General features: G+C 38.4%; 2 protein-coding genes across 2 annotated transcripts in view; both read right to left on the bottom strand.

Moving 5' to 3' along the window:
* The window catches only part of LOC129454010 (mitogen-activated protein kinase kinase kinase 11), a 25792-nt gene extending 15788 nt beyond the window's left edge, over positions 1-10004 (bottom strand). Inside the window, exon 1 of the mRNA XM_073859627.1 lies at positions 8394-10004. Within this exon, the coding sequence (XP_073715728.1) occupies positions 8394-9153 (760 nt within the window). The 5' untranslated portion in view covers positions 9154-10004. The remainder of the gene's footprint in view (positions 1-8393) is intronic.
* Positions 10005-12905: 2901 nt separating this feature from the next.
* On the bottom strand, positions 12906-18343 carry drap1 (DR1-associated protein 1 (negative cofactor 2 alpha)). Its single transcript, XM_055218451.2, has 7 exons — positions 18095-18343; positions 17240-17312; positions 16688-16781; positions 16452-16574; positions 16257-16347; positions 14358-14425; positions 12906-14085 (listed from the first exon to the last, which is right to left on the bottom strand). The coding sequence occupies exons 1-7, from the start codon at positions 18134-18136 to the stop codon at positions 13920-13922; spliced, it is 657 nt and encodes a 218-aa protein (XP_055074426.1). The 5' UTR covers positions 18137-18343; the 3' UTR covers positions 12906-13919.
* Positions 18344-18930: the final 587 nt, after the last annotated feature.

The following is an 18930-nucleotide window of genomic DNA, read 5'->3' as shown; positions in this document are numbered from 1 at the left end:
AAACCAACTGCAGTTGAATTGATATTAATTGGAATGCACAACCAAAAATCAAGATTTCTGACAGAGTTACCTTGTTTTTAATGAAACTCTTCATATACTGATTGTGCGGGATTTGGACGTTATCTGCTTCATTGAACAAGTCTGTTACAGTACGTCCCATACGGGACAAATAAATTAAGCCCAAAATACGGGACAGTTGGCAACCCTACTTATAACTTTACATTACAATCCAAAACATATCAAACTGAACGCTAAAACATGGAGATAAATATCTCGAACAATGGAGTGAAGGAACAGCACATCAAAGTAAACTAGATGATCTGATCGTTCTATAACAGATTATAAATCAGCAAAATAACCTGACGGTAAAAGTTCCTAAACATAAGAGAAGTATTCACAATGATTATAATGTGGCCGTACCACGGACTTTCTTTTCCGTGCCATTGTCATGGATTTGTTACTTAACAGTTTTGTCCCGTTTTCTTACTACTGTCGCTTCGGTTTGGCGTTAGATTTACATAAAACAACATCCTTACCCAAACCCAAACCTAACCCTAACACCAGGCGACAATGGTTTAAATTTAGAAAAATAAAAGAATAAATCAGAAAAATAGTATAAACCAATACTTAAAGTAACATCCTAACCCAAACAACAAATCTAACCCTAAACCGAAGCGACAATGGTTTGAAAATAGGAAAAAGCAGTTCAGTAACCAATCCGTAAAAATGACACGGAAAAAGAAAGTCCGTGGTACGGCCACGGAAAATGAGCAAAATATTCCGTGACTATCCTACGGAACTCTGTGAGAACATGTTGATTATAACCTCACTAGAGAGACAGACAAACAGACACAGAGAGAGAGAGACAGATAGAAAGATCCAGACTCAGTGATCATAACTAGAGACAGACAGACAGACCCAGATAAACCTGTTTAACACAACTGAGTGTCCACCAGACATGAAGTAACAGAACTGCACTTTTTAAGATAGTTAAATGTTAACAAGTATAGTAACCCATACTCCAAATGTGAGCTCTGTGTTAAACCCATCCAGTGACTAAACAAACACATACTGGGAGAAAACTCAACCAACTCAACCCTGACTGTGAGATACAATCAAGTCCTGCCGTGACAAAACAACCATCAATAGAACAAGAAAACAACCACAATACTGTAAAACATTGCACAAAATCAACGCATTCCATTCTCTATTTGATTATCTTATTAATATTCTTTTATTACAGAATACCTTCTTTCATACTAACATGTATTCGTTTGTAAAAAAAAAACTCCAGCAACATTTTGGCTAAGTTGAAATAATAACAGCTTTATTAGTTAGCATATATTAGCATCAACCAGTGCCAAAATTCTGTGTGATAATATTATTATTAAAGTCTAACTTTATTACATTTGTGTACACTTAAAGGTATAGCGGAAGATTTATCCGAATTATTTAAAAGAACTGCCCCTCGATATTTTTTTAAAAATGCACACGAAACTCTCTACCTCCTCCCGACAGGGAACGCTTGTTAAACGCGTGCACGAGACAGAGACAGAGAGAGAGCATGCAGGAGCTCAGTTCTTCTCTTCGCTCTGTTTACAAGTTTCTGTCGGCATGTTTACCGTGTCTGTGCGGTTCGTGACTTGTGCCAGGGCTAGCATCGCTAATCATAACTTACATCAACTTTTACTAGCAGTGATTTTAAATGGATTCTCCAAATAGCATGACAAAATGTACCTTTCCTGTAGAAACTTCGCGTGGGAAGCCCAACCTGTCCTTTTAGCTCACACCAGCAGCCAGCGTGTGAAATAGTCTCCCATAAACATTCTGGTCTTGTTTCTTTCTTTATAGTCCTTTCTCTTCTTGTCATACAATTCGTAGACACTTTTTCTATTGCGATCCTCAGACATTTTGAAAAAAAAAACACATAGAGAACGCGAGCTCCAATGAATGGTTGAAACCGTAGCACAACACTCATACACGTGAAAGTGCGCATGTGCAGCAAGCAAACCGAGAGGCGAGCACGTACGACGGTTATACGTCAACATATAATCAGAATGATTGACATCTGGGATGACCAATAGTCTTGATGATCCACCCGGAAAACAGAAATCTTTTGCTATACCTTTAAGAGAATATTGCTATGAAAAATAAATGTGAATTTGTATGTTTATCATTTACTAGTAAATATATATTTATTTATATTTGTTATACGGGCCACTGAGCAACATTATTTTCTTAATATCGGCATTGTCCATTTCAGGAGTTGTCATTAACATGTAATTGATAGGGAATGAGATAAATTATATTTAGTGTGATGTCTGAGAGGAGGACTCTGAACTCAGAATATTGACCTAAACCCACAGTACCCCCCCCCCACCTTTAACTGTGATAGATGTACCAGCAGAGAGTGAGGTGATGGGGTGGAGGACGGATGCTGCAAAAATAAAGACCTTTCACACAGACATTCTGGCAAATACAAGGAAATGTTCAGTCGCAATGATTTGTCTGAATGTGTGTGTGTGTGTGTTCATTACGGCACGCTATTGTTTATGCCTCTCATTTATTATTCCCTGATATCTGCTCCAGTCCAGTTTGCCGACATTTCTCGTCATGAATGTTGATCTGCACGTAAATCCCTCCTTTCTAAAAAGCTGAACCGTAACTTCAATGATGTGATGACATGATGGCGTCCTCACTACGACACACCCATTATGGCATATTTCTGTGTCTTGTTCACAATGAGGGTTTTCCAGGAATCTTATGCCAATGTTGCTAACTAGGTCCTCTTACCGCCAATGATCCCAGAAGATTTATGGGATGTGTTTACATTCACGCAGAAGCTTTTTTGCCAATTTTTAAAATTTTCTGGGACCAAAGTGCTGTGTGAATGAGGTTTAACCGTCAACAGACAAAGGTGAGGGACGGCCGTATATAAAGATCTCTTTGTGCTGATTGGCTGGATCACATGACCATGCTCCTCCCAAACTTAAATTAAATAAACTTCATTAAAAAAACAGATCAGTCCAACACTAGACTACAATCAGATGAAATCAATGGTTCAGATATGACAGTACTTCAGTGAAGCAGAATCAAATAGTGTTTGGGGTGTATGTGGTGTGGGTGTGTGTGTGTGTGTGTTTGTGTGTGTGTGTGTGTGTGTCCTCTTGACGTGATCATTCCAATGTTATTCTCCCTGGGAAGAAGGCCGGAAAAGGGGGAATCCCATGCCAAGTTTGTACCTGCCTCCTCCTCATATCTCTGTGTTCAATCTGCGGATGTGACTTTCTAAAATACAGATGCTAAAGTCTGCCTGTCCTGAGAGCCTGAGAGAGTCAAGCTGATTTTCCATCACAACACACTCACTTCCCAGCTGACACAATACAGGAGAACGGTGTCAGTGACTACCAGCATTTACACTACTCACAAAAAGTTAGGAATATTTGACTTTTGGGTGAAATTTCACAATGCACTATAACCTTTACATGTAAACTTAAAGGCGGAGTCCATGATGTTTGAAAGAAAATGTTGATATTTGAAATCACCTAAACAAACACGCCCCGACCCCAATAGAATCTGGACCTTCTGTTGATAGACCCGCCCCACACATACGCAACCCGGCATTTGATTGGCTATAAGTGTGTGTTTTGGTAGTCGGCCTGTCTCCTTTTCCAAAGCGTTTTTCAAACATCGTGGACTCCGCCTTTAATTTGACATTTCTACTCAAATGCCCTTCTTTCATTATATAATAATATCACTGAAGCATAAAATTGTAGCATGAAAATTGCTTCAGTACATACACAACAAAAAAACTGCACAAAATGGTCAGAAATGGAGTTTAAACTGTAGACGAATATAAGTAGAGATGCACCGATCTACCAGCCAGAGACCGAAATTGGCTGATTTTATGCATGATCGTCCGGACCGATGAGGCTTACGACCTTCCGATTCTGAGCTGGTCATTTTGTTGCCAGATGCACAATCAATAGCATGACACAGCTAAACGCTAAAATGATAGAAAAAGACTTAAAGGTGTTTGATTAATGTTATGAATCCTTGTGCTTTGACTAGATGTGTTTTAAAACATACTGTTATGATGGTGCAGGAGTTAAACTTCTGTCCAGTAAATAACTTCCTTTAAAGGAATATTCCATTTTCTTAAAATAAAAATCCAGATAATTTACTCGCCACCATGTCATCCAGGGTGTTGGTGTCTTTCTTTGTTCAGTCGAGAGGAAGTTGTGTTTTTTTGGGGAAAACATTGCAGGATTTTTCTGATTTTAATGGACTTTGGTGGAACCCAACATTTAATACTTAACACGTAACAGTTTTTTTTAACGGAGTTTCAAAGGACTATAAACGATCTCAAGCGAGGCATAAGGGTCTTGTCTAGCGAAACGATTGTCATTTTTGACAATAAAAATAACAAATATACACTTTTGGACCACAACTTTTCGTCTAGGTCCGGTCCAGCGTAACCTAACGTGAATGCGTAGTGATGTAGGGAGGTCACATGTTACAAATATAAAACGCATATTTGCGGATCATTTTAAACAATAAACTGCCACAAAGACATTAATTAGTATCAGTTGACATACAACAACGTCGAAACGGTCCTCTTTCAACACACTTGTAAACACTGGGGCGGAGTTTCACGTTCGTCCTCTGTGACCTCTTGACGTGATGACGTATTGTGTGGGGTCACGCTGGCGCATCACAACCGGATTTAGACTAAAAGTTGTGCTTTAAAAGTGTATATTTGTTATTTTTCTTGTCAAAAATGACAATCATTTTGCTAGATAAGACCCTCGTTTAGAGTCCTTTGAAACTCTGTTGAAAAAAACTGTTACGTGTTGAGTTAAGTGTTAAGTGTTGGTGTCTATTAAAGTCCATTAAAATGTGAGAGTTGTGATCGATCGTCGAGGCCATATTCCAGTGCTCGAGTATTCGTGCCCATTCTTACTCATCACAAATGCAGCCAGTTATTCTACTGAAAGCAAAGACCCTCTTTAGAGAAGACTGCAAGATTAGCATAACAACTCACGTGGAAGAAGACCAAAGGCTGTCTTTTAATAAAGAGAATAAAATGTAATCTTAAATTCTGTCAAGAAACTGTTAAATGTAAACTGTAACTGACTCTCAACGCCCGCAACACAAATCCCTGATCATTATTGACTGACTGAGGCGCTGGTCTAGTTGACTACTGTGTGTTTTCTAATGGGAGGTTGCTATCTTCATAAAGAAAAGCATCTTTGCTGAAAGTGCACCGCAGGTCCAAGCTGGAGGGGATAACAGGAAAAGTTCCCTTCTTGAATATCATTACAACAAACAGTGTATCAATGACTCGGAAAGCAAGAAAAATAACACTTGATGATAATGAAACGAAACCTTTATTCTGTTATGTCTTGGACGCATGGACTTCATGTGTCTATTAGTCATTATATTTCATTAGAAATAAGTTTAAATTGATGATTTTATCAAAACACCAACTACATTGACTCATTTTACAATCCCACTAGCATGTTATTTTGACAAAATAAAATCCTCTAATTCGCTTGAGAACGCTGGAGAACACTGCAGTTAACCGTATTACAGTATTGCATTTAACCATTAGTCCATTGACTGATCGTTCATTTAAACAATCATGAAATATTACAAATGGCATAACTTGACATTCTTAGTTCAAATGAAGAAGATTTTGTTATTTAATGCAGTTTGGTTGAAAGTGCAATGTTCAATAAAAAAATTAAGTTTTTTATTAAGCAAGTGTTTTTTGTCTGTAGCCTAAATGCTGTCAATTAAAGTTCTGAGAAAGAAAATCATTCTCAGCAGGTCACACCTATAGAGTTCAAACACATCTGTAGATCTCTACTGAAGAATGGCTTCACATTAAACCACAGATCAGACACTGAAGAATCTCGCTGAAAGAAAAAAAACTGCCTTAAGAGAAAATGAGTGGGAAGCCAAAAATGAACTGAACTGCCTGAAAGAAGAAGAAAGAAAAACACAGGATGTTGCGATCTGGAACAACACCGCTCAGGAGACAAGTGAGGGCAGGTCTGGGACAAAGAGAGAGAGAAAGAGAGAGAGAGAGAAAGAGAGAGAGAGAGAGCGAATGAGAGAGAGAGAGAGAGAGAGAGAATGAGAAAGAGAGAGAGACAGAATGAGATAAGATCACAAACTACAGCGAGTGGATTATGTCGCTTTGGGTTGAGTTTTGTGAGGCGCATTAATAAGTTTGTTTTATGCAACAGAGGTGATTTCCAGCCTAACAGACAGACTGAACGTGGAGGATCATGGGATACCTAATGAGAGAAGAGTAAAAGTGTAACAGAGAGAAGTAAATAATGTCATAATGATAAGCAGTTTGAATGCTAACTTCACAGATATTTCTATATTGTGCTTCTGTCATATAAATAAATCAAACTGCTGTGATGTTGTGGGTTTTTAAAAGCAGTAAGATTTCATTCACTCTAGTTAACACATTATTTAATCCAGAGAGATAAAAACTGTTTTAGTTATACTGAAAGATGTGAGTCTATCCACCTGTTACACAGCAAACTAACAGCTAAACTCTTGGATTATCCGTCAATATCACTATGACCAGAGGAACAGTTATTGAGATCCATCGGCTGAAGAGGGAATATCAAAGCGCTCCGTGCCCCACGTGGACCAAAACAATGTTTACCGGGACAGAACTATTAGAAAAGTTTATACATGGAAATAAACCTGATGTGATATAATCAACAGCCTGCGACCTAATATGACCTTTGACCCATGTGTAAATCATCTGATATTCAGCAAGCAACAATCCTCTCAATCCCAAGCCATGGAAATCTCATCCACAAACAGGCCGTTTTCTCAGAGCAAGAGAGCGTTACCAAATAACACAAAAAAATATTCGACTTGATCCAAACCATCACTGCAGACTTCTCAGGGTGAAATCTGTGGAATGAATTCAATGTATAGGCAAATATTTCGTTTTGTTTTATTATCTGCAGAAAAATCTTTTCAATCAGCCATTCAATTTCTCTTAATTAAATTTGTAAGATGACCAATCATTATTCACTTCTTATGTGTGTCACACACAACAACACACTGATTCAAACAATCTACTTTAAAATGGTTATTTATAAATGTTGTGCATAAGAAATGTTTATGTAGTTTCTGTTTGTTTCTTATTCACTGCAATGTAATGTGTGTTATATCATCCATACGGCTTTCTTTATATCAGCGTCTCAAAACAGTCAACTAGTATTGTACTAGGGGTGGGCGATAAACCGGTAGACATAATTAACCGGTAGAAATTTGTCAACCGGTAGAGATTTTGGACTATCGTTTCTATCGAGGTTACGCACTCACGTCACGCTCCTGTGTGCGTGCTCGAGAAAACGTAACGTTTGTACACATATTTAAGCACTGCAGTTTTAAAACAAGCTATTTTAAGCCATTGAAACACAGACAGCAGATCTGTATGCGTGCGTTCTTTATGTGTGTCAGGAGCGGACAAGTCGCGCAACAGCTGCTCTCTTTCTGTCTGTGAGGAGCGCGCAAGTCGCGCGACCGCTGCTCATTAAGCTCGTGAGCATTTTCCGCTTTATTGGCCTTAAATACACATATGCGTCAAAATTCCCGTCTTTGCAAGCATCCTCATAAACACGACCAGTTAGGTCTTAAGAGAAAGTAAACAGCTAAAAGACAAAGCGCATGTGTAACAGTGTATGTGTAACAGTGTTTTGGAGAGGGACTTTGGTCTTAAAGGGGAAGTTACCTAATTTTGCTCCTGTCTGTCACTCGTGTTAATCAAACAGCATTGAGAGGAAATCTCTCACTGCTCCTGATTAAATCACTTTTCTACCTTAAATAAAAATATATATAGGCCTATACATACATGCATAATTATTTATTATCATTCTCATATCATTCACTGTTTATCTTCAGAGAGCTTGAGTTTTATTTGTATTTATCTTCTTTCTATGCTTGTATATGTTTTTGTGAGAATTATGAACATTTCTATGGTATTAAAGATTTAAACCTTATTAAAACATAAAAAAAACTCTACCGTGATACATATCGTTATCATGATATAAAATTAATCCTATCGTGATAGAAGATTTTGGTCATATCGCCCACCCCTATATTGTACACATACATAACTAGTAAGAGAGATTAGTTTGAATAACAGACAGCAGAGTTTTGCAGGCACACATCTGATAAAGACTTAATAACACAGTAAGACTAGAGTCGTCCAAATGAATGAATGGATGAATGTGTTTGTTCTACATTTGTGTGTCTTGTTGAGATTTTTGAGATGAACCCTAACTCACTCATCCAGTCCACACAGAGCCCCTCTACACCACTGACAGCAATAAATGAGCAAGAGCTGAACTTACTGTTGTTTGATTTGAGATCACGGTGGATGACGGGTACGATGGCCTCGTTGTGAAGATACAGCATTCCTCGGGCAATCTGGACCGCCCAGTTCACCAAAACGTGCGGAGGGATCCGGCGGCCGGCCAGGGCTCGACTCAGCGGCCCGCCCGACGCGTACTCCATGATCAGACACAGGTTAGGTTCCTGCAGGCAAACCCCTTTGAGCATGATGATGTTGGGGTGCTTGAGCATGGCGAAGAGCCTTCCTTCGTTCTGCACGTTCTGGGCCGTGACGCTGATGTCCTCGTCCGGGTCCTGACGGGCCGCTTTGACGGCCACCAGCTCCCCCTTCCACGTGCCCCGGTAAACCTTGCCGAAGCCCCCGACCCCGATCACCTCTTCCAAGCTCAGCTCGCTGAAATCCACCGCTCTGGGCTCCAACTCGCCGCTCACCACGGCCGTGCTCAGGTCCCGGACCACGTCGGCGCCCGGCAGCTTGTTGTAACCGCTGGGTTTGAAGGAGACGTAGTTGGAGGGGAAGATTCCCACTTTGTTGTTGACCTTTCCCGCCCACCATCCTTCGTCACCGGATATCTCCGAATCCAGAGACAGGACCTCCACCAGGTCGCCTTTACGAAGCGTCAGCTCGTCTTTTCCAGAAGCCTCGTAGTCGAACAGAGCCGTCCAGATGGGGTTGGTGAAGTTTCCCTTCTGGTTCTGATCCAGACTTTTCCACGTGGACAGCGGGCCACGGGAGAAGATGTTCTTCAGCGGCTCCATGGAGCTCCACGAGGCTTTAATGCCGATTGCGTCCGAGTTAGCGGGATGATGAACGTCGTCCTGCCCTCAGATCTCTGATCATCACCTGCGAGCGTGTCTCCATCAGACACGAGTCTCCGTCAGGACACAAAGGATGGATTTGGGATGGACCCTTGAGGGTGGACGGACACTCTTGTGTGACTCCATTCACTTAGACCTGTGACCTGACGTCACTTTGACGTTTCGCTGTCACCGTCATCTAAACACTTGAACAAGCTGAAGCTCGATTGTGAGAAAATGAGAAGAGTTGAAGAGAGTCTCAGTATTTTTAGCTGTTGTGTGTGTGTGTGTGTGTGCGCGCGCGTTTGCTGTGGTTTTTGAGCAGGAAGCGCTCACACCAGAAGAATAGCAGGAAAAGCGCATGAAAGCTGAACATGAACGCGCACAGAAATCTACTCACATCGCGTTAAACGCTTCGTCTGGTTTCTCTTTCCGAATCGATCATCGTCAATCTTCTTTCAGATGTTGTTCAAGTTCTGCTCGGCTTTATTCAGACAAACTTTTACTGCCAGCAGATTCCAGAACAGGAAGAGACGCGCGCGCGCCGCTCGGGTGATCGCGTCGCGATGTTTTAACAGCGCCGCGTTACTTAAACGTTTCGAGGTTGATTGCGTTTGCTCGCGCGTCGCGGAAACTCGCTGTGCTCGCTGTCGCTGTGTTCCCGTTTACCGTGAACTTTTCCCGTCTGTCCGGTAGACAGTGGGTGGGACAGGAAGAGAATCACATGACTCCTCCCTCTCCTGGACAATGTGCGCGCGCAACAAATTATTCGGAATTATTTCAGGTCCCATACGGCATAAATATTTTTAACATATACGAAAAATCCCCTAAATATATATATATACTGAAAAATATTTTTGGCCACTCTCTGCATATTTTGAAATATATTTTAAAGCATTTATATTAACATCACATTGGAAGAAAAACTGTAACAAGTTTAAAAAGGTGAAATTTAAACTGCTCAACTGCAAATATATACTTTAAATATATATGAAATTAAAATTTATTTAAAATGGATTTAGCATATATTTAAAACATTTTTGTCCAGAGAATTTGGGACACTTTTACACACTAAAAATACTTGAAATGACCGAATCTATATTTTCACCCAATATATTTAAATAGTCAAAGGCTTCAGTATTTACATTTACGCTTTTAATATTTTTACATTTTATAAAGTAAGTTAAGTTAAACAAAATAATGCTAGTAAACACTAACGCTGAAGACAACCACAAAATTTTACCAGTTTTGTTTATAATCTGTTGTTGTATTTAGCCGATTTATGAATCTATTTGTCTTAAACTGATGTGTAAAAATAATGTGGTAAAATAACATAATTCGATTTATTATTTATTACTTTTTTGACAAATATTACATTCATAAATGTAAATGTTTAAAGAACACTCTTTCTTTCTTACACATATGTGAATTTTATATAGAAACCTAAAAACTAATTTGCATATTTGTGTAGTACATATAAGATTGTATAATACACTCAAAAAAAGCTCGTAATCATAGGGGAACCATTTTAGTGCTATATAGCACCTTTTATTTATTTATTTATTTTAGGATAGCCCCTTGAGATGCATCATCTCTTTTTCAAGGGGGTCCTACAACAAAATAACACATTTCACTCATATTACAAGATACACACAATAACATACATTTACATTACATACAAACATACACTACTACACTACCTGTAAAACACCTATGAAGAACCATCCGGGGATGATATATAGCACCACTATAGCACCAGATCTGGTTCTATATAGCACAATATGGTTCTACACAGGTATTACATAGGTGCTATATGGAACTAAAATGGTTCCCCTACGAACTAGTGCACTTTAAGTGCTATTTAGCCCCGTTTGTTTGTAAAGTGTAGGCTTTATTTGTATACTCTGTAATCCCTTTGATTCGTCTTGTATTTAAATGTTGTATGTGTACAGAATTGAGAAACAAACCTGTTGTATATAATCTGGCACGTGTCTTCTGCCCTCTGATGGATGATCTGTGAATTGTAAGATGGGGGGGGGGTTGAATGTTAAATCCAAAATGTCTGCCTTCGCTTAGTGACTCCCAAGAAATCTTCCTATTTTGAGAAAAATATAACTTGTTTTTATATTGTTACAAACATTTCAATATAAGAAAGTAACTACTATATCGTGTCCTATTTATATTAAAATTATGTTTATCAAATATATAATACAGTAGGTTTACATGCTAAAATATCTGTAAATACACTCATTTCATCATTGTCATTAATTTCATGATGCAATCTGCATTGTCAATTTAAACTAATTAAAGGTTTATCTCATACACTCAGTCTTTTTTTATTGTATGTAGATGTTTTTATCAGATTTGTTATATACATGTTAATATCTCGCTAAACATTTGGATGTTACAATGTAAACGATTCTTGTGACTCTGTCTAAATATAAAGATGTTATTAGCATGATAGCAATTTAAGTGACCTTGATTAGGTAGAGAAAGATGATGAGGAGGAGGACCCTACTGAAAAAAACAACAATAAAACCATTACAGAAAATTCTAATGGTTTCCATTAAAACACCAATAGGAACCATTAGATTTTAACATTAAAACCATTATACTGTAGTGTGTTTTGGGCCATATTCCATTAGAACCAATAAAATTCCCAATAAAACCAACAGAATATCTGTGATGGTGTCTATTGGTTTTAGCAGGGAATAGACTGTAGTGCTTATTGAAGACAGCTCATATAGCAACAATGAGAAAATGTTGCATATGTCATGAAAATATTCATTATTATTTTTAAATCAATCATTGTTGTGGTAAAAAAAATCCATAAAGATGAATCAAATATGATAGAAAAAATATCATACACAAAAAATAATGAATTTGTTCTTTTTGTATTTTGGCAAAAGGTCCATTTAACACTTCAATTAATTGAATTAATGAGCAGACATACAATCGATTACAAGCGCGTCCTGTTGACTCTACACCGCGTTCCCAATTATTGTTTAATTTTTCCGATAGAGTCAAGATGTTTACAAATTTTATTTTACCTTCAACATTTATATGGCAGTGTGGATGTTATTCTATTTAAATGAAATAAAAATGTCAAAAGATACTTCAATACTTTGAAAAATGATTATGCAGAATGCACTTTAAACAAATTTATAATGAATTAAAACCATCCAAAAACAGACATCTGTCAGGGTGGTTTCCCAGACAGGGATTAGACTAATCCTAGACTAAAATAAATGTAAGAGCTGTCAAAACTGAAAACATCTTGCACTGACATTTCTTAAAATAAATCAGTGCCCTTTTTTGACACCTCAACCGATTAGGGCAGAGAGGCACCCCCTTGTGCACGGCCCTGATCGCCATAACGATAGTTTGTTGAAATTATATTCAATTGTGCTGTCAATTATTTTCGTGTCAGAATAAGTGGCGGTATTATTATAATAAGATCCCCTTCTGACATCACAAGGGGAGCCAAATTTCACATGCTTGTAGAAAATGGTTTACCAAAACTGGTTAAAAAAGTTACTGGGTTGATCTTTTTCACATTTTCTAGGTTGATAGAAGCACGGGGGACCCAATTATAGCACTTAAACATGAAGTCAGATTTTCATGATATGTCCCCCTTAAAAGTTGGTAATTTGAGATGAAGAACACAGAAACAACTGGATCTCACATGAGTAAACTGCATTAAAGGAGCAAAATACTGAAACCTCAAGTTTTATTTCACTCGTACAAAATCAAGAGAATGTTAAAAGTGAACATACAGCCTGACTGTACACATTTAGACAAGAGCAAGCCATGTGTCGAATTTCTCTTCAACTTCACAACAAACATTAAAAAGAGTCTAAAAGTTATAAAAGAAGAGGAAACTTATTTATAGAAATGTGCATCATATCCTGGAGCAATTATGATTTTTTTGAACAAAAAAAAAAACCTTTTAAAACATCCTCATCCAAAACAAAGCAGGACAACTCGCTGTCAAACAGGTTTAACCTCTGATAAACAAAGACTTTCTATCCAATAAACAGAAGAAAAGCAAAAAAATATGAATTGGGTTTTGTGCCACTGAGTGAGAGCAGAATTGCACAGTTCGATGCCGAGAGCCCAGAGAAAACCTGGAATCGTAAAACTAGCTTTAAAAAGACAACACAAACAAAACAAAACTATATATTCACAAAACCAAAACAGTCTATATCTCGTTTCATTTCTCTTGCAGAACAATTCAGAGATCCACCAATGACGCCTCGGTCACATCTGCCAATAAAACGAAAGCAAACCTCTCCTATGAGTGACCCTCGATTCCTGGAGGTTTTGTTTAAGTTAACGTGAAAAACAAAGAGCGGGGAGATTGCTCACGTGACACGGATGAAACCAACAACGGTTTGAAGGAAAACATGGAAAAACAAAAAAAAAAGTGCAAAAAAGTATCGGGGTAAATCTACAAAACCACGGCTCATTCTACAAAACGTTTTTTTGACTGGAATCACGAGGTGCCAATTTCCATAAAACAACAAGAACCTGTTCCTCGACAATAAAATAAGAGTTAAAAAAAATTAAAACAGCTAATATTGAACCGATTCGTCTTCTCGTGACGCGGCTGCGCGATAGCTACAAACTTCTCTTGGCTATTCGCGACTGTTCGTTTGTAATAACACTTCCTCTTATCTGACGCAGCCAAAAGAACTGAAGAAAAGAAATGTAAAATTCCGAAAAAGCTAAGAGTCGTAATCTTCATCGTCGTCTTCGTTCTTCTGCGGCAGGGGTGCGGGAGGGGGCGGGGCCATCGCCATCAGTGACGAGCGAGCGGCAAACGATGTCACGGGCATGGCGTGGACACCCGGCTGTGCCCCGATGGGCATGTACTGAGGAGGCATATCTGGACTGGGGAAGAGACAGAAAAGAAGTAGTTTAAAACACGTCACGTCATTTTAACACGAGTCATTTTATTTGTGACTGACTGTAGAGAGTTTATAAAAACTGCACAATTAAAGAACACAACAGAAGCACAACGACATCATTAGACCAGATAAACCTGTCTGTTGTACTGTACGACATGAACTTTTTTTATGCAATTCAAGAGGTAAAATGAAATCTGAATGGGAGATTTTTTTAATAAAGCATAACTTCAGGATGAGATGAGGATGTAAATGTACCTGGGGAAGAGTCCAGTGCTGGTGTGCTCTTCATCTTCTACATCAGACTCACTGTCATCAGACTCATCCTGACAACAGATATCAGACTCATTCTCAAATGAATATATATCAGTGTAAGGTACGTTATGTCAACTCTCTGTACGCACAAAATTCCCTACACAATCTTATATTTGATACAATGTGCAGTGCACAATACTATATCAGTCAGATTATATATCTTGAGCTTGCATTGACCTTTCATTTTACAAAATTTGATAAAAATATCATGGAAAAAAGATCAGGGCTGTGTTTCCGGATACCAATTTAACTTAGCACTTAACTCTTTCCTCGCCATTGATCTCCTCAATTAAGAAAAAACATTTCACAGCCAATGACGAGTTTTGGCGCTCTCACCCAATTTATAAAAAACTGAAGCAAAAACTCATTTAACACCATTTTAAACTCTGTCACACTAGGTTTTGATAATTGTTCTGAATCTGATCTCTAACAAAATTATTTTATAATAAACCGATTTGTTTGTTGATTGTTTGGAAAGCAGAAGGTCTGTTCTTTCATTTAATATATTTGTATGTTTATATATTTAAAGAAGAACATTTTCCTGGAAGGCATTTTGCTGGCGGGTAATGAGTTAAGAGTGATTTCTAAGAGATACTTAACAAACGTTTATTTTTGCAAAATGTTTATTGTAAAGTTTAGGTGCAATTTGCCGATTGTCCTGCAGGTGACTCGGTCACTTATGATAGGGATTTGGGATTATTAGTCCAGAGCACTCGTAGATCTACAGAGATTTTCAAGTGTTAGTTAAGTTAGGATGCCTTTGGGAAGCGAGTGGAAGATTACTTTTTTTCAATCTACTAGCTTTACGATGCTTTTGAAAAACTCAGCCCAGATCCAGTCAGCAGACACATCAACACATAACAGAACAGTTATAAGATGACTACTTAACCAAGCAAACATGAAATAATGATCTGCCTGAACACTTTTTCTATCCAAGAGACAATGTGATGAAATGAGCAAAGCGAAGCAGGAAATATAAAATAAAAAAAACTCTAGCTGCGTCTGAAATCGTGTACTAGTGTGTGAACTAAATGAAGTATCTATAGCTTTATATGTTGTATATAGTATGTGTGAGTGCAGTATGAATATATTTCAGACATACTGTATCCGCCATGTTTTCATGTCATGTGACCCGTTTGTCCATTGACCTATGATGTAATCACAACAACCACGACCACAATTTACATACGGGTTGTTTGACAAGTATAATTAAATCATGAGGAATACATTTCTGGTACCTAATTCACTTAAAGAGCCGCCGGTTCGTAGACATCTGATATTTTCATTTCATTTATTTTTTTAACATGACGTCTCCTCAGATGGGGTTGTCTCTAAGGATAGTAACGCATCAATTAAATGCACACTTTAAAAGCAGTAGATCAACCGGGAAGTGTTTTAAGAATACTATGACATACTACTCGCCTCACACACTACTGATGTTCACCTACTATACAGTACGGTGTGGAGGGTGATTTCAGTCAGATTTTTGTGTAGCGCCAGTGATGAAACACAGAGATCAAAGTGTGAACCCTGAAACTGACACTTCCACATTATAATCTGCATACACAGCAAATGAGTTGAACACAGCAAACACATTTCATTTGCTATTAAAACTTTGGTTAAATTCTCTATGGTGTCGTCCAACAGATCCATGACTCTCACGAGCCGACTCTGTGGGAAATGAAAGGTCAAGTGCATAGCATTGTGGGATACGTTATTTCGACGCAATGTGCTCTGCTGCAAACTGCACATTTTAATAAAGGTCAAAGGTCATCCACATCGCATAATTGAGAGGTTTGTAATCATCTGAACATAAGGAACTAAGAAATCAAAAGTATTTACCTCTTGTTCTGACTCGGTTCCAGACAGTTTCTTGTCTTTGCCCTTCGCTCTTGTGCCACCATTCTTGCGCCCTGAGCCAGGCTTACGACCTCTAAAACCACACACAACACACTTCAGTTTCTTACAGATAGACACAGTATACAGTAGAGATGGACTGAACGGGAATCAGTATGGACTGAGGGACTGGAATCTGACCGGCGTGGGATCTTTTCGGCCCCCTCCGCGTGGTTTTCCTCTCCCTCCCCCTGCATGTCGGGCACCGTGGCGACCAGATCCTTCAGGAAGTCAAACTGTTGCTCCAATTCAATACACTGCTTTCTACACACACACACACACACACACACACACACACACACACACACACACACGGAAAAGAGACATGAAGCTTATATGAACCTGCACTGTTTGTTAACAGGAGTCATGTGACTTACAGGTGTGATGTCGTCATGGTTTTGGCATTGCGTGACTGGGTGACATGACAGGCTTTTGTCAACAGAGACTCCAGGAAAAGCTCAAGAGCACGAGCTTGATTCAAAATCAAGGAAAGATGTTAAATGACACGCCGCCCCCATCAGACTCCTCCCACTAATCATCATGAAACTTCTATCATGATGCTAAATGACCATCTGAAAATAAATCCATTCACATAATCTTAAAGGGACACTACACTTTTTTTTGAAAATATGCTCATTTTCCAGCTCCCCTCGAGTTAAATAATTGAGTTTTACCATTTTGGACTCCATTCAGCTGATCTCCGGGTCTGGAGGTACCACTAACATAGTTTAGCACAATCCATTGAATCTGATTAGACCATTAACATCATGCTCGAAAATAACCAATGAATTAGGCTATTTTTCTTATTTAAAACGTGACTCTTCTCTAGGCATTATTTGGTAAATGATCAGTCATGGGATCCTAAGCCATCTCTATTTAGGACACACTGTATCATACACAAGATGACTGGACACAGATTTGGAGGATACAGATAATAACTGGAACTGCAGCAGCGACTTTGCCGATCTCTTCATCTGTCTGCATGATTTTCTTAATTCTGGCCTGCAAAACACAATGACAGAAACACAAACAGTGCATGATTTTCTTTATAAAACACGTGAGGTTTCTCTTTAGATGTCAACAGATGTACATGTGTTTGTTTTGGGTGTGACCGTACAGCAAACCCTTAACTGATCTGAAGAGTCCAAACTTGACAGGAATTTATTGAGCTGCGTGTTTGTTTATTTACATGTTATCAGCAGATGTGTTCAACACAAGGATCAACACAAACACTGAATCCAAAAGATCTGTAAACTGTAACTCATATTAGGGCTGGAGAGATCTTGTGAAAACAGGACGTGAACTGCTTTAAAACTTGATGTTAGGTCTGATCGTACAAAACAACGACTGCACAAACTTCAATCACATCATCTTAAATCCTATCTTCATTCTGCAGGACACACAAAGACAGAAACACACAAACAGACTCACACACACACATACATTAGCATTCATGCTAACATCCTCATGCTGAAGTCTTTAGCCTCAGTTATTAAACTAATTTCTGATACTTGAGAAAATATCATCCATTGCACCATCTGACGTCATAAACTGATTAATTTTAATTGATTAAATATATGATTACAGCTAAACGATCAGACACAATACTCGTGTTAGCATGCTAGCGGCTAACTGACTGAGTGTTACTGATGTGGGTGGGTGTGTGTTTTCACTTGAATCTCACAAAACATCGTTTTAATGCTCACATAGAAACACAACGACACGCTAAAGACTCGTGCATAAAGCTAAAGACTCGTGTATGGAGCTAAATACACGCATCTCACCGGGGGGAATCTGGAGTTGTATTTCTTCTTCTTGCTCGGCATATCGGCGGAGAAACAGAGCAGTACCGCAGTACCGGCAGCTCGTGCTCGGTTTCGTCAGTCAGCTGTTAAACGTGATCACAACAGAAGAAGAAGTCGCGTGATACGGCACCGGAGACTTTAAAGCGCCGCCATTGATCGCAGTCTGTTGATGTGAATCCCTGCGCCACTTTTCGCTGCTTTACGACGAGCGCCGGTCGCGCGCTGACGTCACGCTGGTTTAAATAAAGTTCGAATTGCGACAAACAAACCGGAAGAAAGCAGAGAAGATATATATTTTCATTTATTTTTATTTTTATTACATTAATAACAAATATAAGATACAAAATCAAATAAACAGTCTTCCAAATAACAAAACAAAGTGTAGTTCAATAATTTACATAAGAAACCATTATATAAATATTTTCACATAATGTACAAAAATATTCAATAAAAGAAGGGCAGCAGGGAGCGGCATTACAAACATAGATTAAATTCATTTAAAAGACAAACAGTTTTCTAGGCTTTTTACGTTCTTTCACTTTATAGATTCTAAATATACTATAGCAAAATAGTCACTTCATGTGTCCTGGTGAATATAAAATTTCCTTAAAAGCAAAAACAAATCAATAACAAAAACGTTCCTTTGGAAAAGTCATATTTATCTGAATAAACTACAAGACACATTTAAGTTAGATTGCATTTCAATTTAAAGGGGACATTTCCCAAGAAATTTTAAGATGTCAGTTAAATCTTTGGTGTCTCCAGAATACATATGTGAAGTTTTAGATCAAAATACACCACAGATCATTTATTAT

The sequence above is a fragment of the Misgurnus anguillicaudatus genome, chromosome 21 (assembly GCF_027580225.2).
Source record: "Misgurnus anguillicaudatus chromosome 21, ASM2758022v2, whole genome shotgun sequence".
Lineage (NCBI taxonomy): Eukaryota > Metazoa > Chordata > Actinopteri > Cypriniformes > Cobitidae > Misgurnus > Misgurnus anguillicaudatus.
This window is presented reverse-complemented; position numbering and strand designations above follow the sequence as displayed.

Bases quoted from the DNA above. Each gene is read 5' to 3' on its own strand.
- drap1 (XM_055218451.2), bottom strand. From the start codon at position 18,136: ATGCCGAGCAAGAAGAAGAAATACAACTCCAGATTCCCCCCG. The intron at 16,348-16,451 runs GTCAGATTCCAG...GTGTGGTTTTAG, and splicing joins GCCGAAAAGATCCCACGCCG to AGGTCGTAAGCCTGGCTCAG. The intron at 14,426-16,256 runs GTAAATACTTTT...ATCTGTTGTCAG, and splicing joins GAACCGAGTCAGAACAAGAG to GATGAGTCTGATGACAGTGA.